The 26,864-nt window shown below is 36.7% G+C and overlaps 1 protein-coding gene across 9 annotated transcripts in view; it reads left to right on the top strand.

The window, feature by feature from the left end:
- Window positions 1–26,864, top strand: part of crppa (CDP-L-ribitol pyrophosphorylase A) — a 74,094-nt gene that overhangs the window by 24,481 nt on the left and 22,749 nt on the right. For 7 of the 9 annotated variants that reach the window (XR_012390598.1, XR_012390597.1, XR_012390599.1 and 4 more), the window contains 5 exon segments: window positions 2,259–2,304; window positions 5,035–5,123; window positions 10,372–10,452; window positions 12,117–12,209; window positions 19,902–20,024. Coding sequence is in view for 4 of the 9 variants with exons in the window: in XM_073923353.1 (XP_073779454.1) it covers window positions 2,259–2,304; window positions 5,035–5,123; window positions 10,372–10,452; window positions 12,117–12,209; window positions 19,902–20,024 (432 nt within the window). In the remaining 5 variants the exon portion in view is untranslated. 9 annotated transcript variants of the gene reach the window in all.

The following is a 26,864-nucleotide window of genomic DNA, read 5'->3' as shown; positions in this document are numbered from 1 at the left end:
GTACTGGTTGAACAATAGGCTGACAAGGTTACATTTTTTTCACATGCTGTATACATATAACGTGTCACTGTATTCTAATTACATTTTTGAACACAGTAATGCAATGAATAACATTTTAAATTTGTGTAATTTGATTACAGTTACTAAAGTCAATGTAATACTTGCGTTACAAATATATTTTTTGGAAGGAAACAATGCTTTTTTTAAATCACATTTTCTGCTGCAACGTCAGTTAATAAGCCTGTGCTTTTATATGGCTGAAGAACTCGAGCTGCAATTGTTTATTTTGGATTTGTATTTTTATAGGTATATTTTACATGTTTTAAAAGTAACTTTAAAGTAAAGTACTTAGTAATCTAATTTTTCCATGATTATTAGTAATGTAATCAGATTAGAATTTTATAGTAGTAATTAGTCATTTGTAATAAATTACTTTTTTAAAGTAACTTACCCAACACTAGCTGCATATTATTGCGGCATTTCTGATCCTACTCTGTCTGAAATGATCTGATTCAGTTGTGGTTTATTTCTAAGAGTTGTGATTGGCCAATCAAAATCAGGCATGTGTCTGAAATGTAGTGCAAGGTCTGCTTCTATCAAGAAGCTACAATACAATACAATACAATACATTACAACACAACACAACACAATACAATAAAATACAATATCTATTTATAAAGCACATTTAAAAACAACCAAAGTTGACCAAAGTGCTGTACATAGGAGTACTAAAGACAGAGACGAAAGAAAAAGCAATAAAACAATAATCGAGTATTAAAAGTGAGAGAAAATAGATCTTATAAAACGGTCTAAAATAGTCTTTAAAACGGACTTAAACACAGAAATAGAGGGGAAAAGTCTAATGTGAATTGGTAGAGTTCACTTTAAATTTAAATATTATTATATTATTATTTTATTATATTAAACTATTATATAATGTTTATTTTTAGCTTAGGATTTTTGCAATATCCCCTTGTAACCAGCACATCTGACCAGTGAACCCAGCTTGTGTAATTTGTAATTAATCGAATTCAAACTGAATTTAGTGATTACAAGCACTGTAGTAGAGAAATAAAAGCAAGAAAAACAATCAGGTGAGTTTTTAAAGTAGGCAACACAAAGATGCTCTTTTTTTTATGCTTCAATTTGCCTGCCAGGGTTGCATAACTTCCACTGTATTTTTCCATGTATTTTTTTATCATAATTTCCCATGGTGTAACTGATTGTTTCTAAGATAATCATTGTCATAAATAATCTTTGAAAACTGGGCTTAACATTAAGCAATGTGCTTCTCCACAGTGACATCTTTAGTTTTAAATTACGCGAGCCCTTTTTACCGTTCACCATTATATTCCTGTGGACTCTGACTGGCTTTTCCATGGATTCCAATGGATTTTGAGTGTTTTATTATTTATTAGCTATAACAATTGTTCTAGGGAATGATTTTTAGAACCATCTTTATTATTATCTTTAAAGTTAGAATGGGCCTTTAGTGTTAATAACCATTTAAGCTTCAATAGAAGTAAAAAAAAAAGTTTAAAGGGGACCTATTATACCCCTTTTTACAAGACGTAAAATAAGTTTCTGATGTCCTAGAGTTTGTATGTGAAGTTTCAGCTTAAAATACCCCACAAATAAGGTTTTATAACTGCCCCTTTAAGCTTTGATCCTAATTGTGTCATTTTAGGAACTGTCGCTTTAAATTTAGATTAGATTTTGATATTTTTCTTTTCAAAATAAGGTGGATCTTTAAATGCCTATATGTCAGCATAGTGGCAGATTTAAAAACAAGACTGATGTCCTATGCTAATGAGAGAGAGATCGTCACTAATGGGGCTTTATTAAGTTCATCGGGCTTTCTCCTTCTGATGACATGTACAAAGGGAGAGAGTCAACCAAAGTGTTTCTGCAGATTTTTTATGAAGTGCGATTATAAAAAAATAAAGTTAATACAGCTTTATCATTTGAAGCTGATTTTATTTACAGACTGTTGCCACACAAAATCTCTTATTAAAGTGATATTTGCATAATAGGTCCCCTTTATTACTATTTACCATTACAGGTGATTACAACACTACACTTTTATGAAAGCCTTGTCTTGTCTGTGCATATACATTTGGGAAGCATCATGCTAATACTTCATACTGATGCAAAAATTTGCCGAAATAATATCTTAACTCGTTGTTGTTTTTTTTTTTTTTATAATATGTTATAGTGGCTTCTTTAATGTTTTTTTTTTTTACTTTTACTTTTTGTAGGTAACATACAAGCGAGATCTAGCAGCTGCAGAGGCTATTATTAAAGGTATTGTAGAAATAAATATTTTACAGCCCACTGTTTTTAGTCATTGCTGGGAATACAATATTGCCATTCACTGTTGTTATTGCAGAATGCTTTGAGTATACATTTTAACTGGTAGCAGTCAAAATAGATCATTTTCACTTAGAGACATCTTTGGATGAACACAAACTGTTAGAAATGTGCATGTAAATATACAAAGAAAGATTGGGAACCACAGAAGCAAACTGATATTTCAAGATGTCTACATGCTGTCTTTTTATATACAATCTTTTTAAGAGAAATTACAGAATATTGTACCGTAAGATATTCGTTGACCAAACAAAGGGAAAACTGAAGTTGAAGAATTAAACATTTTAGTTTTAAGGTAAATATGTGGTTGTATGGGTGCATGATTTTAGTAGTTTCCATGTCTCTGTCTATTCAACCAGTGTATTAAGCTGCTGTTGGCTTATAACCCATTTTCAGAATGCCAGCTCAAGTAGAATAAAATAACAAATGATATAAAAATGTTGTAATCTTGGCTGAGTAATGGACCTCTTACCACTTTCAGAGATCTCTCTTTACAATAAAGCGTCCCACTGGGTGTATTTATTTTCCTCTGATTAAGCTTTTGAACATCATAAAATCCTTAAATGCCTGAAGTGGTAAACATTAATCACACTTTGGATTTAATTTTTATTTCTTATGTAAACACCACAGTCATAAACAAAACAAACACGTAAATATATTTTTTAACATTTTATTTATTTATTTATTTATTTATTTATTTATTTGTCTTTTACTAGAGAACGTTTGACCATATAAAATGAGCTTTGGTTTTTATTTATTAAATTTTTTGTTTTACTATTTGTGACCCAGGACTAGAAAACCAGAGATGTATACATCATTATTATACTCAACATACTTGGTTAGCATAGGATAATTATTGGCAGAGATATAACTATTTGAATATCTGGGTTTCAAAAAACCTAAATACTGTACTAAATGTATAGAGTCGAGTGTATAGAGCGCATTACAAATAAAAAAATGAGAAACCCACTGGCCACTTTATTAGGTACAACTGTCCAACTTCTCATTAACGCAAAGTTCTAATCAGCCAATCACATGGCAGCAACTTAATGTATTTAGGCATATAAACATGGTTAAGATGATCTGCTGCAGTTCTAACTGAGCATTAGAATGGGTAAGAAAAGTGATTTAAGTGACTTTGAACTTGGCATGGTTGTTTGGGCCAGACGGGCTGGTCTGAGTATTTCAGAAACTGCTGATCTACTGGGATTATCACGCACGACCATCTAGGGTTTAGAGTGAATGGTCCGAAAAAGAGATAATATTCAGTAAGCGGCAGTTCTGTGGACGTACTGTAAATGCCTTGTTGATCCTAGAGGTCAGAGGATAATGGCCAGACTGGTTCCAGCTGATAGAAAGGCAACAGTAACTCAAATAACTTGTTACCACCGATTTATGCAGAAGAGCATCTCTGAATACGTCAAAAACATCAAACCTTTGGGCAGATGGGCTACAGCAGCAGAAGATCAAACGGGGACCCCTTTTTTAACTAAGAACAGGAATCTGAGGCTACACTTCACACAGGCTCACCAAAATTGGACAATAAAAGATTGGGAAAACGTTGCCTGGTCTGATGAGTCTCGATTTCTGCTGCGGCATTCGGATGGTATTGTCAGAATTTGGCATCAACAATATGAAAGCATGGGTCCATCCTGCCTTGTATTAATGGTTCAGCCTGGTGGTGGTGGAGTAATGGTGTGGGAGATATTTTCTTGGCACACTTTGGGCCCATTAGTATCAATTGAGCATCATGACAACACCACAGCCTACCTGAGTATTGTTGCTGACCATGTCCATCTCTTTATGACAACAGTGTACCCATCTTCTGATGGTTATTTCCAGCAGGATAACTCACCATGTCATAAAGCACTGGTTTCTTGAACATGATAATGACTTAACTGTACTGAAATGGCCTCCACAATCACCAGATCTTAATCCAATAGAACATCTTTGTGGTGTGATGGAATGGGAGATTCGCATCATGGTTGTTCAGCCGACTGTGTGATGCTATCATGTCAATATGGACCAACATCTCTGAGGAATATTTCCAGTACCTTGCTGAATCTATGCTCTGAAGGATTAAGGCAGTTCTGAAGGCAAAAGGGGGTCCAACCCTGTACTAGTAAGCTGTACCTAATAAAGTGGCCGGTGAGTTTATATTTACAGTAGAAAATTTACAAAATGTATTCATAACATAATTTTTTGACATAAAAGAAAAATCATTAATTTTGACTTATACAGGGCAACATAAGGCTGGTTTTGTGGTCGAGGGTCATATTTTCATATGTAAATAATCTGGTCAAATGATTTTTTGTCATTATTATATTTTATTCCAATCTTATAAATTATTGACTCAATTGATTTTGTTTTGCTATTTTTATTTTTATTTTTTAGTAATGACTGAGCCCGTCAAATAAGCCCACACTTAGAAAATTTTGAATGAAATGTTGCTGTTTGTTGTTATATTTTGAAACAGTTTTAATAAACTAATATTAGTTTTTTAGTTTTGTTAAATGTTTCATTAAAATCTATGTTTATTAATGTTTAGAATTGTCTCCCTACATTAAACACTATTTTATCTTCAGATAAAACGTTCTTGAATTGTAAAAGTAAAAATAAAAAAGTACTTTCTTTTGAAACATTATTTTCATTTTCCTTTTTCAGAGACTCTTTCGGTGTCAGCCTGTATCATCGCAGAAGCTGAAGAAGAAGCTGTTGAGTTGGCCAAAACCCTTCAGAAAAATCTGAACATGGTAAAACAAGGATGACATCGATCGTCTTACAGTTTTGTTAAAATAGTCTTTGCTTAGGAATGCATTGCGTATCTATATGTTTGCAGCGATCTGTCTTCGTCTCAACCTCCTTCACCCCAATTTCCTATGACTTTCACCTGCCCTGTAACTTTATGAGAAGTCACAGATGGTGGGGCGCAATACTTCAGTCATACCATTAAATGTATACTTGCTGAAATGGATAAGGTGTCATGTACAAGTGTGACCACCTTCCCATTTATTCCACTTTTATTTTTGGAGCCGGTCCAGCTCGACAAAGTATCTTCATGTTGTAGGCGATCCATTATCTATTGCAAGGAAATATGACGTCTTCCATTCGGGCTCAGTGCAGCGGAAGCCCATCCTCCTTTGTAGCTGTTCCAAGTTCTTCATCAAGCACATGTCCTCCTCTTGATGATGTTGCGAACATGAGAGCACCCGGCGTCCCGTACGGATGATTGCTTCCAGACGCTGCCGCTCCCCCAGGTGTCGGCCCGGGTCAGTTCTACCGAGCTTACTCGAGGGAGATGAAAGAAAGGGAGGAGATTACAGATGAGAAATTGAATTTGTCTCAGTGCCATTTGGTAAATCTAATCCCCATTACAGTGTCTCCATTACTGAGATGTGGAACTCGAGTTGAGCCCGTTCCAGACGTGCAGGTGGTACGATTGGCTCTGGTTGTGTTTTGGTTATTAAGGACAGCAGAGAGTGATAAGGGTGATCCTTTTAGCGAGATGTAATAATCATACATGCGCATGCTGCTGATAAGAACTGGAGTGGGTCGTCGTCTACTTTCATCTGAGGCTCATGTTCAGTATGGGCAAACATTTTTGCTTGCTAATGGAAGATTAAAGTCAGAATATGTGCATTTCTTGATTTCATGTTTGACTGAGGGCCTGTATTAAGGGCCAGGACACACTTACTGTTGCTTACGGTCAGCTATTGTGTAGTGTCAGGCTACGTTTATTTGGTGTGTTCCACACATGACCAGTGGTAATGTTTGCCAGTAATACGTGGGTATTAACAGCTCGGGATGAATTGCGCCTGGAAGAAAAAGATCTTGAGGAGGATATATCGACAAGTTTGTGACCAAGGTGAATGGCAGATAAGGAGTAATGCAGAAGTGGCAGACATGTACGGTGAGCCAAAGCTGGTCACAGAAATAAAAAGGAACCGGTTGAATTCACTGGGCCACTTAGAGAGATTACCCGAACAGAAAGTTCGGTTAAGAAAGTGTACATGCTAAAGCCAACGCAATCTCACAGCAATTGGTAACTTTTTGAATTAGTGGCTAATTCGTATGAATTTGTATGATCTAATCCATACAGTTTAGTACGATTTGCTCACCACCCAATGACGGTTGGGGTTAGGGGTGGGGTTGGGTGCCAAGCCTCCTTTTTAAACCGTACAATTTCGTACGACTGACCTCATACGAATTCATACGAATTAGCCTTTAAACTGACAAAACGTAAAATACTTGCGTTTCCTCGTGAGATCAGGCTGGCTAAAGCCGGAAGGAAGGAGACGTCCTGGCAGGCCACGGAAGAGGTGATTAGACGACGTAGAAGAAGATCTACATTTCCTAAGAGTGCGTGCTTGTAGAAATCGAGCATTGGATCAGGAAGGCTGGAGGGGAGTGGTTAAAGAGGCCAAGGGTCTACAAGGCCACAGTGCCGCTGGAAGAAAAAGATCCACATTTTGCCTCTCATCCTCCTCATATCAGTGGAAAGTTCCCCAATTAAGCAAGTAGAATTGGCAAAGGATGTATGTGAAAGAGAGCATTCAAATTGGCTGTTCAGCTACAAATCAGAGCATGAGAACAAAAACTGAAGTGATAAATTTAAGCAGGTCGAGAAGGAACAAGGAAGGTCAACAGGGAACACAAGAAGTCAACAGTAGAGATGGTATCTTTCATAGTATTTTATGCTATCACTGGTTCGAGTGCCGGCTGGGCCAGTTGGCATTTCTTTGTGGAGTTTGCATGTTCTCCCTGTGCTGGCATGGGTTTCTTCTGGGTGCTTCGGTTTTCATGCGCTATAGGTGAATTGGATGAACTAAATTGACCGTAGTGCATGAGTGAGTGTGTGTGAATGTAAGAGTGTATGGGTGTTTTCAAGTATATGACTGGTGGATTGGAATGATTGGTGGTTCATTCCACTGTGGTGACCCTTGATAAATAAGAGACTAAGTCGAAGGAAAATGAATCAATGAATGAATGTATTTCTAAGCAAACAGAAGTAGTTGCATAGAGTATGGAGACATTAAAAACTAAATACAGTGCATCGCTTGAGTTGGAGGGCTTGTTTTGTTAGTTTTATTATATTACTAATGTTGCCACCTTTGTTCACTATTACACTGTTGCGTATTCATTATCAGACATCTCACCCTGCATAAACTCATTATTACAGCAAGAAATGTGTATAATATAATAAAATAATAGGACATTTTGCAGGTCTTATTTATATGTAATGTAATTTAATGTGCATTTATATAGCACATTTAGCATGCATGGCCATACACCCAAAGCGCTTTACAATCATGAGGGGGGTCTCTCCACACCACCACCAGTGTGCAGCATCCACTTGGATAATGCAACGGCAGCCACAGGTCTACAGCGCCAGTGCGCTCACCACACACCAGCTATTAGTGGAGTAATAGAGTCAATTTGGTGGTAGGGGATGATTGGGAGGCCATGATCATAAGGAGCAATTGAGGGACTTTGGCCAGGACACCGGGGTTTCACCCCTACTCTTTATGAAAGTGCCATGGTATTTTTATTGACCACAGAGAGTCCTCAGTTTAACGTCCCATCCGAAAGGCGGCGCCCACTGACAGTCTAGTGTCCCCTTCACTTTTACTGGGGCATTAGGACTGACACAGACCACAGGTTGAGCGCCCCCTGCTGGCCTCTCTAACTTCACTTCCAATAGCAACCTAGTTTACCCATGTGGTCTCCCTTTCAGGTACTGACCAGGCTCAGCCCTGCTTAGCTTCAGTGAGTCTGAGTCTGCTTAGCTTCAGTGAGCACCGGTCTTGGCCTGCAGGGTGATATGGCTGTGGCTTATAAATAAATAATTTACAATACAAACATATGCCAAATCATTATGTCTTTACTATCTAAAAGGTAATATAAACTGCAGTTTATTGCAACATGCTTATTAATCATCATTTTAAAAGGACATAATTGAACTGATTTTATTTTCCAAATATTTCAGCCAAAGTTTCATTAAGTTGTATTACAATCTGACTACACAAATCTTTTCCAAGGTTGTATGTGTAATGTCAAATTAATGTAAAACCCTTTAAATGGTAGGTTCATATGCTACTATGAGAGAGAGATGATTATCAGTGAGATTTGCGCTAGAGCTTTCTTTACTGCGCTATTCATAAAACTTATATGTGATATGGCGCTCATTCTCTCTCTCTCTCCTGGAAATTGGGATTAATTTGGGGCCATCAGGGGGCCACTATGAATATGCAGGAATCTCCAGGAGCTTGGCAAGACCACAGCCTTATGAAAGCTTATGAGAAGAACTTTGACTGTTTCGCTTCGAACCTAGCCATCTTGATGGATTTTTACACATAAACACAGCTCGCACATGCGAAAAGATACCACTCGTATGTTGAACAAACACCAGCTGCATGTTAAATGTTAAGCAGCAGCTTTGTTATTAACACCGAAGTATACCGGGACAGAAACAGCATGAGTATTGATAACAGTCCTGTTAAACCTGAAGCTCACCACTACGGCAGTATCGACCCAATTACGAAATGTAAAAAAAAATACATTGCGATTTTCAGTTTACATATTTGCATAAGCGAATTCCCTTCTTGCAAATATGTCTGATAGTCCATATCAGATTTGTTGTGTTCCCTCATGACTTTTCTTTGTTTTTCTTTGTCACTTTAGTTTTAGCTCTCGTGCATTGATTCGTAGCTGAACATGCTGAATCAGAGCACTTACTTTCTCCAATGGCTGACACCAATTCTACATTCTAAATCTAGACCCCCTACAACATGAACCCAACCAGAGGTAAACAAACTAGCCTGACAAATGATCACCGATGTCCTGACTTTTCCCAACAGCAGACCATCAGCTTAGTGTGGGTACACAGCCTTTAGGCAACTTTTTCCTGCCCCTACCTTATTTTATCCAGCTACACCAAGCTTTTTTCTAAGAGGTCACCCTTCTGAGTACCACCCAGGTGCAACATTACATGGCTTTGGTCAGCTAAAAGATTATGTAGATGTAGTTTTACGCTTGTATTTAGAATCATCCACTTGATAAAAATGCATTCTAATATCGGAGGCCAGAGAGTGGGCTTCACATTCCTCAGCTGCAGGAATTTGAGATCGTTCAAGTGCTGAGAGCGTCTAGGTAGCGCATTTATCAACTTAAGCCACACAAGTAAATCTCACACACATGCACACAAAAATCCACATTTGATCCATCAGAGACTATAAAATTCCATTGACTACACGTAACCTTGGCATTTCAGTGATACTGCATAACTCTTGACTGTAATGTATTCCTACGTCAACGTCGGATTATATTCCAACATGAGCTAAAATGAGTCCCGACACGTAGCTGCGGTTTAATTTGAACTCTTTGGACTGTAAAAAAACACATTTCTGTTTTTGCATCCTTTGCAAATCCGCATAAACGATCAGAAAGGTCATTTTATTTGAGTGTTTGGAAATGAAAGCATTACCCAATCTTTTTGTGACCTTTAACGTTTAATGAGGACCAAGTGTGTGGCTTTATGAATCTGATTTCAAGTCATTATGAAGCACTTATTCTTGCTCCACCGCCACGCAAATAACCTGCAAACAGCATCTCGTGTGGCCTCAACAGCCCAGCCTGGTTCAGATGCCGAAAAGATCTCGTAAATCCGCAGCTTGGAGCGTACTGGTTTTCGTCTAAAGCCGCGGTTGGTTATCTTTCAAGAGCGAATAAGTCCCTGCATGTGTTTCCAATAACCATTTCATATTTCCAATTTTCTCGTCAAGGTCGAGTCCGTGCCAAACACTTCTGTTTATTTCTGTTTATTTCATCTCCGTACAAGACATTCGACAAGGCCAGGGACAGGATATGGTTTGATATGAGGACTTTGATATAATTTCATATGTAGAGCATCTGTGTGTTGAATCATTAGATCTTCATAAATAATATTTTTGTCTCTGAGATTACTTCTCATATTGATTTTGGGCTCTTTCTTTTTTTTCTCAGATGGAGACAGACGTCATTCCATGTGGAAAGGAGAGCAATGTGCAGTACCTGTCCAAAACCCGAAACTTTATTCACATATCTGTACGTCAACAGCACACGCAAACACAAAGTAATTCCACATTGAAGTCCACATAAATCATATTCGACGTTCTTAATGTGTATTCCTGTTCATATTGTGGATGATTCATCTGTTAATATTACAGTATTCCAAAATGGGTCGTCTTCAAAATGAAAATTTAATAACTTGGTGTGGATTTACTCTGGTATCTGCACTCCCATTTGAAAGAAGACTCACATGTTCATTAAGGATGCTTTTATTGAATCTAAAATATTGTATTTATTGTATAATTTAACATTTAATACATTTTTGTGTTGGCTAAACTACATTTTTTATCATCAGTAACTGTTGCTGTTACTGTTAAAGTGCAGTAGGTGATCTGCCAGAATGCTAGCGTTAGCATAATAGCTTTGAAAAATGAACGAATGTATGAGTGTAAATGAAACTTCACCTCAGTATAGCTGGTTGGGCGCTATTTACTTATGTTTTGTTTTTCAACTGTATAAAAATCAGATCAGAAAAATGGAGTGCTAAAAACAGAAATATCCTGTCATCTTTTTACATTACACTAACATCAAGACAACGAGTGACTGTTCATTTTCAATTGTGCTCGCTAAATGTCATACACCGCTTGTTTTTATCTCCTTTTACATTTGAACAACTATATGAATGCTTGGGTCTATTTAACCGACTATTTTATCGATGCTGTAAAAGATACCCCATCTGTTTGAATATATTCAATCTTCCACCGGACGTTTTCAGTGGCTGAAAAACACCTCCGTGCATATAATGTTAGCCCTTTTATAAAAAAGAACACAATCTACATTAGTTTTGCGTGACTAAAATAGTTTTAAAACATGCTTGTCTAAAAGTTCAACCATAGTGTCATACTTCAGATCATTGCTTTAAACTGCATAACGTTATTTCCCTCCAGCATGCAAAATTAATTCGGATATTGACTCAGGACTTAGAAAAGTTCTGAATCTGCATTTTTGGCTGAAGCCCTTTCAAAAACAACGTTTCTTTTCATGGATACAAGGCCATGTTGGTCTTTCAGATGGAAGTCTTTCAGGTTGATGCTGAGTTTACCTGATGTCACTCTCTGTCAGCTGTTGGTGGCCATGCTTCAAATGAATGCACAAACTACTTATCTGAAGAGGCTGCACAGAAATACAAATTTTAATTAGTTTACAGACAGTTTGAGATACATGTCGTAATTGAGTTATTTGTCGACCCAATGATTTTTAATTGGACATCATTTTTTTAGTCCTATGCCTTACCCAGAATATAAAAATGCATATAAAAATATTTAGATTATTTACTTTGATCATTACTATCGGAATGTGAAGAGACTTTCAACCAGCACAACAAAAAAATGTTTTGAAGACAATCGCCTACTGCACCTTTAGGTTTTCAGTGCTTCATCTTGTTCACAAATCATTCTAATTAATTGGATTGGTGCTTTAATGTACTATTGTTGCTGTCAATGTTTAAAAAGTTCCACTGCTTTTTTATTATTTTTTTTTTTAGGAGTTTAATTGAAATGAAAGATTTTGTTACTTTCTAAATGTGTTTAGTGCCAATCGTGATTATGTATTTATTATATTTGATTGACAGTATTAGTCACTAACTTAAGTTAGACTTTATTTAAACAATAACACAAATATTGTTTGTGTCTGGATTTTAGGCGAGTGCATCAAGCTCCTTGTGGGTGCTGGAAATGGTGAAATGTTTTGAAGACATCGACCATGCTCGTTTATACCCAGTAGTTATTGTTTGGGTAAGTTTGCATACAGAGCTTCCCACTAATTCACCAATACATGCTGCAAAATGAATGTGTATGAATGTTTTTTAAACTCACCATACATTACATAAACAGAATTTTAGACATTTCAAAACTATTTATGCTCTAATTTTTTACTCTGTCCAGGCAACAAATGCGCATACTTGAATACAATACTCTACCTTTTTACTGTAACCATATGATAATGTCACAAAAGTGCATTTGTGGCAGAATATTAGTTTTCAACAAATCTATCATCCATTCTCCAAAATGAATGTTTATGTATGTTTTTTATCCTCACCAAACTAGCGTTGATACTATACTGAAATTCGGTACCAATCGATACTGAAAATTTTTTAAAGTCCTGCTAACATTTGAGCCTGTTTAGCAAGTTCTTAAACAGTGCTGATTTGCCATTTGTCTTCACATGCTCAACAGAAATGACTGTGATTGGCCGTAAAGGTAATCAGTTCACAGAACTCACCGCTGTTTGCTGAAGTGTAACCACAGATACAGCGACACTGGAGTGTTTTAAAACCATGAAGATCAGTCGATTCATCAGCAGATCGGTTCGCTCGTATGTCACCTTATAGACAAACCAGCTGATCAACGTGACTTTGAAACACTCCAGTGTCCTTGTATCTGTAGTTACACTTAGTAAACAGCGGTAAGTTTGGTGAACTGATGACCTTTAAGGCCAATCACTGTCATTTCTGTTAATCACAATGGCAAATCTGTGGTGTTCAAAAACGTGCTAAACAGCACTCAAATTTTAGCGGAAAATTGAAGTTGTTAAAATTTCAGTATCGATTAGCACCGAATTCCAGTATCGTGACAACCCTACACCATACATTACACAAACATCATTTTTAATACTGTTTATGCACTAATTTTGCTCTGTCTGCGCAACAATTGCACATATGTAAACTCAATTACTCTACCTTTTTTACTGTAACCACTTGATAATGTCACAAAAGTGCATTTGTGGCATATTATTAGTTTATATATTTAAAAAAGTATATATTTCTGTTTATACAGCATATATACCCACAACTATCGAAAAATGGGGTGGGTTTGACTGAAATCTTAGTATTTGTTTTATTATAGAGAAGTTTTATAACATATCTTCCGAATGTCAAATGAAAATATTGTCATTTAAAGCTTTTTTATTTCTTTTGAAAGAAAGTATAATTGGGTTATTGCACCAAATATTGATTTACATTTTTTTACTTAACCTTTTTAGAATTGAAGTAATTGGTATTATCGAAAAATGAACTTAAACGAGTCTGAAAAATTGGTACCATTTTGTGATTTGATAAAACAAAAACAAAAAAAAATTGAATGACAATAAAGGATAAAGCTTTTTTATTCTGCTTTATTAATATTGCGGCGAGGCAGTGGCGCAGTAGGTACTGCTGTTGCCTCACAGCAAGAAGGTCACTGGGTTGCTGATTCGAACCTCGGCTCAGTTGGCGTTTCTGTGTGGAGTTTGTATAATCTCCCTGCGTTCGCGTGGGTTTCCTCCGGGTGCTTCGGTTTCCCCCGCAGTCCAAAGACATGTGGTACAGGTGAATTGGGAAGGCTAAATTGTCCGTAGTGTATGAGTGTTTGTGTGAATGTGTGTGTGGATGTTTCCCAGAGATGGGTTGCGGCTGGAAGGTCATGCGCTGCGTAAAATCTTGCTAGACAAGTTGGCGGTTCATTCCGCTGTGGCGACCCCGGATTAATAAAGGGACTAAGCCGACAAGAAAATGAATGAATGAATAATTAATATTGCCTTTTTATTTCATTTTATTTAAAAGGATTTTATTTAGTGTGTAACAATTCTTACATTGAAGATCTAAAATATAATCTTGTCCAGTTCAAGCACTTGAGGGCAAATTTATTAAAAAGCTTGAAGAAACTTGTTATATTTTTTTTCATCCTCATTTTCGTGAAGCACATGTGGTTGATGGCAGTTCTGGGAGTTGGAAAAACCCTTGATGTTTTGTTTCCTGGTTCTTGTCCAGCCCGTGTACCTCAAAACATCTTAGTCTTAATCTCTGGGAAAATCATCACCCTCACCTTGATTCATTTCTGAAACGTATTTCGAAAACACAGAAATCTGTGCTCCCGCAGTCCTGACGTCTGAATCCAGACATCCACACCCCAGTGTGGGACTTTAGCCTTCCCAGAATACATATGTTTCCTCCGAAAGCCTGTCAGATAACCTCCACTCTCCATCATTGTGTTTGGATTGCGCGGATGCTTTGTTCTTATCAACAGCGCAGATGTTATGATAACACATGTGGCTGTGAGAGTGAGGAAAACTCAGGATTATTTTGTAATGAGAGGATTGCTTGACTTTCTATATGTTTGCATTTCATTTGGATTCGCTTAACATGCCATTACATTTCCTCCTGAGTTTTCTCTTGAGAAAATCAGCGCTTGTTGATATACAGTGCCAGTCATGCTACAATAATTCTTGCACCACTGGCAAATATGAGCAAATTAGGCTGTGAAAATGCTCTTGATTGTTTAGCTTTTAATCTTTTAACTATTAACATAAAAACAGAAGAAAATTGAGTTTGATTTGGCTGACAATATAAGCTTTCAAACAGTTTGGATTGATAAAAGTGGCTTCTTATTGTAGTTTAAGATGCTTTTGCGTGGTACCATACAATTCGATGTGGCTCGCTTTGGGGGATTTTACACTGTTTCGTATCTAGTACCTGATACTTTTTAGAACCACCATGGATGAGGTTCCAAGCAAGCCATACCTTTTACCAAAACATGACATATAAACACCGCTGATCACCGATTAGTCTGAGACGATTGTCACTACCAGCATCTATGTATTGTGACATGAAACACAAAACCCACTATTTTTAAATTAATCTTTATTTTTTAGCGCTTTTACAATGTAGATTGTGTCAAAGCAGCTTTACATAGAAGATTATAGTAAATTAAAACAGTGTCAGTTCAATTTTCAGTGATGAAGTTCAGTTTAGTTCAGTTTAGTGTGGTTTAATATTCACTGCTGAGAGTTCAACATTGAAGAGCAAATCCATTGATGCGCAGCTCCACAAGCCCCGAACCATGCAAGCCAGTGGCAACAGCAGTGAGGAAAAACTTTTGACGAAAGTGAAGGTTTTAAAGGGAACCTACGGTGAAAAATATACTTTTTAAGTTGTCTGGACAGACATGTGTATAAATATAGTGTATAGACCGTCATATTAGGGTGATATGAACACACCCAGTCCTTTTTTTTCAATTTACAAACATAAAAACGGTGGACCAATTGGAACAGTTTTTAGATCGACCGCAACTTTACGTAGGAGTGCGGTCCCCCCGCCCACCAATATTGATTGACAGGCGCGTGTCACCATATCCTTAGTTTGTCGTTTCACGTCCGCCATTTTCAGCGTGTGAGTCAAAGCGGTGTCACTAGAGGAACACTCTTGCTCTATTTTTAGATGTAAGGCTCATTGGGCTCAACACAAGATCAGCATTCGGTAGGTTTGCAAACGTGTACTTTTCATTGCGTCTACCTTAAACTTCAGCCATTTGCATTTCTCGAGGTCACAGAAGCTTCCTGTGAGTGTGATCTTAACTAGGTGCAGCTGTAAAGTGCGAGCGACTTTGCCTCAACAGGAGTGTTTTCATGTGAATTTTCATGTGAAGCTACAAAATAACACTTTTGAACACATTATAATAAAAACATCTGAACTGTGTGTTGAACTGAACCTAAACTGGCACACTCGGAAGAACCTTAATACTAATATTAAATCATAAAAAAGGGGTAAACTATGTGCCCTTTAAAAAACCTCGGGAGAAACCAGGCTCAGTTAAACACGACCATTTCTCCTATGGCCAAGCAACTTGTGCAGAGCTGCAGTCTAGGCGCCGGAGACTGAAGAGTGCTGGTCGTCCATCAAGAAGAAGCTGCAGATGGGAGTGGTCACCGGCTGGTGTACAGGCTGTCCCTTCAGGATTAATGCAAGGACTCATCTGTCACTGGGGTCTTACAGGGATCAGTCTCATGCTCTTTACTCCTTTATGATCACCACAGCAGCTGCTCAGGATACGGCCTGGTCCAGGATTATGGAAACCTCGGGAATAATAAAAATTAACATAAGCGCAGATGCCGTTTAAATTATAATGTCTTTTGGGAAGTGTTCCCGGCTCCGCTTGCCCTAAATAATGCAGACTAACAATCTTTTAGAGGATTTGGATTTCAACAGCATTTGTGTTTTATGTGTATGCTAATGCAAAGAGATGCGTCTTTAATCTAGTTTTAAACTGACAGAGTGTGTCTGCTTCTCAAACTGTGCTAGGAAGGCTGTTCCAGAGTTTTGGTGCCGGATAGTCAGCAGTAGCCACTGCTTAAAAACTGTTCCATTGGTAGCATCCATTGGTTTATGTTGCTTGTTTGTTTGTTGTTTATGGTAATGTCACAGCATTAGATTTGAATTATAGCAATAATCCCTGACCCTTTAAGCGCTACTAAACTGCAGTGGAAATGCAAACTAAATCGAGTCAAACTGCAGAATACTATAGAAAATCAGCTTTAGATACTTTCTGAACCCAAGACTTGACTAACTTCTGCAGTTCTTCAATTGTGATTCTTAGAGATTTCTTTGACCTTTTGAATCATTCTTTTGACAGTGGTACAGACAGATACACATTCTGTTTCAGATTAATTCTCAAGTATTCCAGTATTCCAGACATTAAAGATTTCGTTTTTTGCCATTTTTGTTTATTCATGTTGTTTAGTTTAGCAACTTGCATAGTGTTGGTTGTTTGGTAACATACCTAAGAGTGGATTGACACTTAGTGACACAATCATTTAAGATTTCCTTACTTGAGATAAGATACAATTTTGTAAGATAGGATAAAAATCCTGAATCAAGGTAAGATTTGCTTCTTGCTAAAAATCCTAATTTAATTTATCGGATCTTAAGTTAAGACCTACAGTAAACTTTCTGTAATATGCCCCCAGCATTCTGCCACTGACTGCCTGAAAAAAAACAGTCAGTTTGAATCAGAGAAAACAAACAGCATTACACATGTGTTCTACTCGGGTATGACCTCTGCTAGAAATATGTTTTTCTTCAAGCAGTTTGCAAAAATGAGCATGGCCTGTTTTATTTGGTGTGTTTGCATACAGGCCACATCTTCCTGAAGCGGTGATGTAAGCGAACGGAAAAAGAAATTGCATTCATTTAACGGATCGGTGAATGTTGGGTCAGTTGCAATGGAAACTTTTCGCTGAGAGTTTCTTTGCTGTTCTGCATGGGAGCACAACCTGTACAAATACACAGAATGTTCGTTAAAAAGAGGACCGTTGGCTAATCTTAAAATTAATGGGCTTGTTCCGAAGATATATTAGGTGTTTTTGTAAGAATAGGTCATATTTAGTTTAAACAAGTGATAGGTTTTTATGGGATTATTAATTGCTGTATGGATGGTTGGAGTTAATAAATGGTGGGAAGTTTTTTATATATTTGTTAATGACTATTAATCAGGGTATTCACTCTCTCTCTTTCTCACACTAAGTATAGTTGAAGTCAGAATTAACAGCCCTCCTTTGATTTTTTTTTTATTTTTTATAAATGTTTCTCAAATGATGTTTAACAGAGCAAGGACATTTTCACAGTATGTCTGATAATATTTTTTTCTTCTGGAGAAAGTCTTTTTTTTGTTTTATTTCATCTAGAATAAAATCAGGTTTTAAAAATAATAAAAAAATTAAAGGTCAAAATTATTAGCTCCTTTAAGTCATATATATTTTTTCGATAGTCTCTAGAACAAACCATCATTATACAATAATTTGCCTAATTACGCTCACCTGCCTAGTTAACCTAATTACCTTAGTAAAGCCTTTAAATGTCACTTTAAGCTGTACAAAAGTGTCTTAAAAATATCTAGTTAAATATTATTTACTGTCATCATGGCAAAGATAAATAAATCAGTTATTAGAGAAATTAGTTATTAAAACTATTATGTTTAGAAATGTGTTAATTAAATTTCCTCTACGTTAAACAGAAATTGGGGGAAAAATTAAACAGGTGGGCTTATAATTCAGGGAGGCTAATAATTCTGACTTCATCTGTAGATATTTTTATGTAACATTTCAGTAATGTTCATCATAATGATCATTATAATTGGATCAGCATGTTTATGTTTCTTTCATGTCAGTTAATGGATACACAACATTCATGGTTAATATACAAAATGTATTTATGTTTGATTAAAAATGTAATTTTGTATTTGTTGAAATTTTGTTGCATGACATCAAATATTAAACAGTAAGGGCTCCATCATACACCCGGCACAATAAGGTGCAAGACATGATTGGCGTGATTTGTTGCTATTTTCAAATCATCGCAACTCTATTTTTTATGTTTTGCGCCACGTTGTTTAAATAGCAAATCCATTTGCTCCACTTTGTGGGCTTATGGGTGTGCAGGTCTATAAAGGAGGTGTGTTAAGGCATATTGTGGGCACGTTGCTTTTTTAAGGAAAGGAATATTCATTAACCAACTGAAAGTGTAGCGCAGATCGCATTAGTTATGCTCCTATGTGGGTTCAAACACCAAAACATTGTTTAATACAGAAAGGATGTGCAGCAATACAAATATCTTAACATACTAAATGAAAAAATAAAGGATTAAAATGCTAAAAAATGTATTATTTTTTACATAAATATAAAAACCACTATACCTCTATGCCTTTTTAATGTTTGTTTTTCAGATTATTCATGACAATTTGCATTTGTATAATGTTATTATTATTAGCAGTATAATTTTTAAATGCATATTTATATTTGATCTAATAAAAACAAGTTTAGATTTGTCCACCTGTCGGTTTTGGAGATTACTATATGGGGCATAAGATTAGGACATGTGATTGGGTATAAAGTAACTCTGTATTTTTAGACCCCACTTTGTTATTATTGTTCATTTATTTGTTTGCTGGAAATTATAACTGAATTTAGAAATGGTTTTGAAACAAGTCTTTGTGCTTAACACAAAATTAAATATGTAGACTACTGGATGTCTTCAGTGGAGTGCGTACAACACTTTTTCCTTATCCACAAAAGTAAAGGAGTAAAGAGTAAAAGTAAAGAGGCCGAATGGAGGAGGCTCAGTCTTTATCCTTGTGCTGCAGATGGTCTGTTTAACTGTTTTCTCGCTAGTGAAGCATTCAGTTTTTCCACTTACAAAGTCCACCATGTAAATAGTAAATGTGCCATGGCACAACGCAACTGACTCTTAAAGGGAATGAGAGATGAGATTGGTTTAATGTACATTATGCTCAAGACACACCCATAACTCATTAAGAGAATAAACACAACCCTGTTAGACCATGCACCAGGGTGCAAACCGTAGTTCTCCTTCCTTAAAAAAGCTAAAGTGGATTCGGACATGCCCTTAATGCTTTTGCGGCATGCGCTTTAGACTTTGCACCTAGATCGTTAAAATAGAAAAAAATATATAATTTTTCTATATTTATTATCATATTTTAACAATTCATTTAATGATAGATTTCCATTTAATGTCTTGTATTGTTTTGTTATTATTTTATTAAGGTTATTCAATTAAGTCTTATATCAACTACCATCCCCTCTGCAGTTTCTTGAATCCACAAACCTCCCCCAGCAATAGATGAGGATATTTTTTAAAATTGTATTCCTTTTGTTGACAGGTACAGCTGAGCATGACAAAGCAGTCGGCTGACAGCCAAGAAACAGACGAGTTCATGGCTCTGGCCTCAGAAGTCAAACAGCGAAACGTTCTGCTCTATGGAATTAAGATCGATCACTCAAAGGTAATTTTCTTAATGAGATATCATTATATTAGCTAAAGGGAATATTAGTCGAAATTATGGCTGTATCCAAACAACCCAAAACGTGTCCTTTTGAGAGTGAATTAAAAACCCTCATTACACATTGGTCATTATGGGTTAATTTATAATTCAGTTATATCTTTCTGGACTGTTATTAGTGCCGGCATAGCTTTATGTCAACAAGAGCGATGTGTAAATTTGCCCTCTCTGGCTGCGGCCCCCATTAAAAACACTCAGACAGCAGAGGGAGGGACTGTAATATGTGTTCGTCGTGATAAAATGCTTCTTTTTGAGATAGTCGAAGTGCAGATAAAGACCATACATAAATCACACTCATAGGTCTTGTAATAATGAGGATAATTCCTCCCAGATGCGCTTATTCATGCTTCACAGGGTGACTGCCAAGACTCACTCGCTATGTGCGTTCTGACCCGTCCAAATACCTTCAATACGTGATATAAGGTTTTTTCAATTAGAGCCTGTGCCTCTTAATTCAGTGTTCTATCCAGATCGTTTTGGAGACTACGGTGAAGCCCTCAGACATTTTCTGCTGCTAGTCACGCCTGAGGGTTTTTGGATGAGCCAACGGTTAAATATATAGACTTTCCATTGCCTAATACAACGCCGAATTTATTCCACTGGCATCATTCGTGCAGTCAAAATCAGGTTTCGATGATCACCGTTGGGAAACTTTGAAAGGTTTATATCACAAGCAATTTAAGTTTGCTTGATCTGCGAAGATGGAATAACTTGATGCGTTATGAAAATGTTCAGATTTCTGCATAAATTGATCATAAAGTTGAAGTTAAAGGCAGTCTGCTTAAACGTTTTCATGGCTGTTGTGAACGCACTACTGTTGTTCATTTCACATAAAGTTCGGTTTCTTAAAGGTATGGATAAAAAAAAAAAAAAACACCTACTACTACCATAAGTTTAGTTAGGTTGGGTCCCAAAACCCAGTGTTGAATGGGTTAGCTCTTTTCTGTGATTGCTTTAGGACTTCTGATTGAGGTTTTTATTGGAGAAATGACTAGGAATTACTAACAGGATTAAATGGTCAAGCTACTTTCTCTACAAACAAGTGTGTTTATGACTATTACATCAAAATAAAAATAATATAATTTATAAAATACCAGTTTTCAACATCAAACAGCATAAAAAGCTGTTTTTATGTCTAAAAACCAATTGAAGTAAATGAGATGAGACTAGAAGTCTTGAGCCATTGTGTAGATTAAGGTCAGTATACTTGAACTAGGAGTTTTGTATTGATCTATTTTAATTGTTTACAGCAAAAAAAAAAAAAAAAAAATGCTTAATTGGAGAACTAATTGGTCACTAAAAATTTTGTAGGTAGAGGATTCAGTGTACAACACTTCTCATTCATTTCATTGACTGACAGTCACACAACTGACAGGATGTCGATGGATGTCAGGGCTGGAATGTACCAATACACTACCTGACAAGTCTTGTTGTTTATCTTATTGTTGTTTATTGTCTTGTTGTTATTATTAAGTTTTAGGAACTACAAATAATAACTTGACTTCTAGTTGATCGTTTGGTATCTAAAATGGCTTATGAAAGGCAAAGGGGTTGTCAGCAGCTATCTTATATGAAAGGCAAAGGTCTCTAGATCACTTTTATTTTACCACAATAAAATATGATCATGCCTTGATTTTAATTAGGACTGTAAGGTCTGACTTTGCTTAGACAAAAGTCTTGCCACTTAACAGAAATAATGTCCAGTATAGAATATAAAGCCATGGTGCTGTGGAAAAAGAAATTATTATTGTGTATGATTTCTATGAGCTTGGACGACTGCATCCATACATTTCTACAATGACTCAAATAACATTAATAAAGTCATCTTGATTCGCAAAAAAAAGTGTTCTTGCAGGATTTGCTACTTTGCAGACAACATGCATTTTGGTTTCAAATGCGTGCTATGAGAGTCTTCCTGACTGAATGAATGAAATACGATGTTTTTTTATCAGACAAGCCAGGGTGTTAAAATATAATTTGGCTAAACTGGCATTGAGTGAGTTAAAAGAACCAAAACAGAGACTCCCATTTTCAAAGCATAATATCTGACTTTTTTTTTTTCTTATTGTGTGTAGCACAATAAGTAAGTTAATTTTGTAGAGGAATGTCAAAATGTCTGTTTTCGCTGATTCAGAGCTGAATTACAGGAAGGAAAGATATTCAAAAATATACAAAGTATTAGTAGCATCGTTTGTTTACTTAAAAATTGTATTGGTCTGATAGTAAAATCTGTTGACTTCAGCAGAAAAGGTCATTTCTTTTGTATGTACTAAAGATGGTCTTACTAAAGGTAATTTAAGAATTTGTTGCTGTAGTCTTTCAGGATTGCTTGATTGGAATCTTCGGGTTTGTTTTTCTTTGCCAGATGTTTGTACATGTGAACCGCTAAACTTGTGTGGTGGGTTTATTGTTTTGAGAACATTGGCATTTGATAAGGATCAGTAAACATTTTCTCATAAATACACATTCAGTCTTCATTAGCTTTTTGTCCGGAACTTTTTTCTTTCTCTTTCAGCTTTAAGCATATAACATACCTTAGTTGCATTCTGTTTGATTAGCGATAGATTACTTTAAGGATAGGATTTGACTTCAGTCTTTCAACGCATTTCAGTAAAGTTAAGACTGAAACCCCCTTCTCGTGGACCTCCGAGTACTTCATGCTAATCACCCTCCACGTAGACAGTGATGAGATGTTTGCGTGATTCATTGTGTGTAAACAACGACAGGCCTCGTTAAACAAATAATTTCTTTCAGTCATTCCATGTATGTTTGTAATATACAAAGGTTCCATGATTAAATCCAGACTGAGGGAAGCATGACGCTAACAGCCACACAGCAGCTTATGAAGTAATGAGAGGAGTAAAGAGAGGAGTAAAGTGAATGGGTAGATGGATGGATGGATGGGGACAGGATAGGACCTGACAGGACAAAACATGACAGGACAGGACAGAACAGACAAAATAGATAGATAGACAGACAGACAGACAGATAAATAGATGGATGGATGGATAGATGGATGGTCAGATGGACTGATAAACAGATGGATTGATTGATTGATTGATACTTTGATACATTGATTGATTGATTGATTGATTGATTGATTGATTGATTGATCAATAGAGGAATGGCCAGAATAGATTGATAGATTTGATTGATTGATTAATAAATAGCTGGAGAAATCTATAGATGGGTGGGCAGGATGGATAGATAGATGCATTGATAAATTGATTGATTGATTGATTGATTGATTGATTGATTGATTGATTGATTGATTGATTGATTGATTGATTGATTGATTGATTGATTGATTGATTGGTAGATAGATGGATGGATTATTAGATACTTTTATTGATTGTTAATTAGATGAATGGATAGATCGATAAATTAATAAATGGATTAATTATTAAATGGTAGATTTATAGATGGATGGACATGACAAACTAGATGGATGGATGGATGGATGGATGGATGGATGGATGGATGGATGGATGGATAGATAGATAGATAGATAGATAGATAGATAGATAGATAGATAGATAGATAGATAGATAGATAGATAGATAGATAGATAGATAGATAGATAGATAGATAGATAGATAGATAGATAGATAGATAGATAGATGCTCACTCACTCTTTGTGTGCTGGTGTCAGTAAGGTGATCTGGCGGTGTGATAAAGGTCATCTCTGGCTCTTTCAGTGAGTGTCCAGTGAGTGACAGGAAGTGTCACAGGATCTCTTTCGCACACAGGCTGAGTGGCCTGTCATGTGCTGAAAAGGCCTGTCATAATGATATATGGCTGGTCTAATCCCTCCTGTGAGCACAGCAGCTCACCCTCCCTCACTTCCTTCTCCTCAAAGCATCCAGCTGAGGAATCCAAAGCCGAGAGAAGATTAGCTGCTCCTTACAAAAGAGAAAGAAACTCTCTTACCTGCCCAGATCCACCCGTTTTTGAAACCAGACACCTGCTTGAGCACAATTTTTGGTTCATCTTGAGTTTTACAATGCAATCTTAGCAGAATTTTAGCATTTTAAAATATGTTTTTAGCACAGTCTTTGAACAGACAGTCATATTTTCAGAAGATTAATGATGCTTTGGGCATATACACCAGTAAATAAATGATTGCAAGACAGCAAAAGGCATCAGGTCCTGTAATCATTCTAAAATTACCCCTGTTAAAATGATGTTGGAGTGGATTGTACCTCAACATCTCTTTTCAATGCTTGTCAACATTTGACAGAGTGAATGCATTTGGCTATACCCTCCATTTAGTGTTGGGTTTACCTTCCAGGAGGCATTTCTCATTCTCAAAATATTCCCCTTCACTCCATGTCTAATTGTTTTTATGTTTTCCTCATTACGGCTGGCATGCATTACAAGTAGAAAAGGGAAAAAAAGGAAAAGAAAAGAAAAAAATATATAAATCTGTATTTTGTTTAAGCCTGGGCTCCAAAGATACCTGCTGAGAACCCCAGGCCAGAGTGCTTCTGCTTTGATATTGTATCGCAGTGTTAAACTGAAAGGTCCGGGATGGTGCAGCTTATGTTCTGTATTTTTTTATATCTAAAGATAACTAATTATGCAACAAATAAAGGATATGAAACCCTACAGCATTATTGCTATCAATATTATGATCACATTTAATTGTATTATAAGTGATACAGATGTCCTTTGTACACATTTTACACATGCTGGCAATTTCAGCTGTTCTTTGAATAAATTCACTTAGGTTTGAACTCACTTAGATTTGAATATGACAAGTACAATATGTTTCTTTGTAATCCTGTTTAAAGTGAATTTTGTTTTTACACTATGTATACTTACCAGTCACTTTATTAGGTACACCTGTTCAACTGCTTGTTAACACAAATTTCTAATCAGCCAATCACATGGCAGAAACTCAATGCATTTAAGCATGTAGACATGGTCAATATGATCTGCTGCAGTTCAAACTGAGCATCAGAATGGGGAAGAAAGGTGATTTAGGTGACTTTGAGCGTGGCGTGGTTGGTGGTGCCAGACGGGCTGGTCTGAGTATTTCAGAAACTGCTGATCTACTGGGATTTTTACACACAACCATCTCTAGGGTTTGCAGATAATGGTTCAAAAAACAGAAAATATCCATTAAGCGGCAGTTCTGTGGGCACAAATGCCTTGTTGATACCAGAGGTCAGAAGAGAATGGCCGGAGTGCTTTGAGCTGATAGAAAGGCAACAGTAACTCAAATAACCACTCGTTGCAACCGAGATGTGCTGAAGAGCATCTTTGAATGCACAACTTGTCCGACCTTGAGGCGGATGGGCTACAGCAACAAAAGGCCACACCAGGTGCCACCCCTGTCAGCTAAGAACAGAAAATTGAGGCTACGATTGGTACAGGCTCACTAAAATTGGACAGTAGAATATTGGAAAAATGTTGCCTGGTCTGATGAGTCACAATATTTGCTGCACCATTCGGATGGTAGGGTCAGAACCTGGTGTCAACAACATGAAAGCATGGATACATCCTGATTCAGGCTGATGTTTGTGTTGTAATGGTGTGGGGGATATTTTCTTGCCACACTCTGGGCCCATTAGTACCAAATGAGCATCGTGTCAATGCCACAGCCTACCTGAGTATTGTTGCTGACCATGTCCATCCCTATATGACCACAGTGTACCTTTCTTCTGATGGCTACTTCCAGCAGGATAATGCGCCTTGTCATAAAGCACGAATCATCTCAGACTGGCTTTTTGAATATGACTATGAGTTCACTGTACTTAAATGGCCTCCACAGTCACTAGAACTCTATTCAATAGAGCACCTTTTGGATGTGGTGGAACGGGAGATTCGCATCATGGACGTGCAGCCGACAAATCTGCAGCAACTGCGTGATGCTATCATGACAGTATGGACAAAATCTCTGAGGAGTTTTCCAGTACCTTGTTGACTCAAGGATTAAGGCAGTTCTGAAGACAAAAGGTTGACCAACCCGGTATAAGTAAGGTGTACCTTATAAAATGGCCAGTGAGTATATATAGATGGATGAATAGATCATAGAATAGATAGATATGATAAATACTATAGATGGATAGATAGATAGATAGATAGATAGATAGATAATATACAGTAAATAGGTATTATAGATGGAAGAATTTATACTATAGAGATATAGATATTACAATACAGTCTACAGCACAAATGAATTTTGAAAATGAATGTTTTATCCATTTCTCACTGAATGTACTGTAGACAATATATTTTGTTACATTTACACACAATCAATTTATTAAGCGGTTATATTTATTAAAATACGAATTTGTTCACCTATTGTCTTTATAAATAGAAATAGAGATATAGTATATGCAAATTCAGATGAATAAAATGGCATCTTTTCAGCAGTCGAAAATGCATACCTAGCTAAAAGTTATTCTAAAATCCCATCTAGCAGCAGTGTGTACGTGTCCTATGTAATGCCTCAAGAGCACCAGATGTGTGCTTGTACACTGTTACCCTCTAAATCTGTTTATTTAGAGCTGATTGGGCAGATTACACAAGCCACTGATACCTTCTGCCCCACTCGAGATCATGCAGACGCACACACAGAGACACAGCATACCATTCAAGAACATTCACAAACTAATCAGAACAAAATTACAGACTGATTCTCAAAAAACCAGTTTGTAAACATTCATTTGGAGAATTTCAGCAGCGGCATGTTTGGTGTTTTACCCCACGCGGTCCGTCTACAGCAGAACACTTTCTTTAGATTTGGAGACGACCACCCACCGTCAGGTATTGAAT

This window comes from Danio rerio, chromosome 15 (genome assembly GCF_049306965.1).
Source record: "Danio rerio strain Tuebingen ecotype United States chromosome 15, GRCz12tu, whole genome shotgun sequence".
Taxonomy (NCBI): domain Eukaryota; kingdom Metazoa; phylum Chordata; class Actinopteri; order Cypriniformes; family Danionidae; genus Danio; species Danio rerio.
The sequence above is the reverse complement of the archived record's forward strand: the minus strand, read 5'-3'. Positions and strand labels throughout refer to the sequence as shown.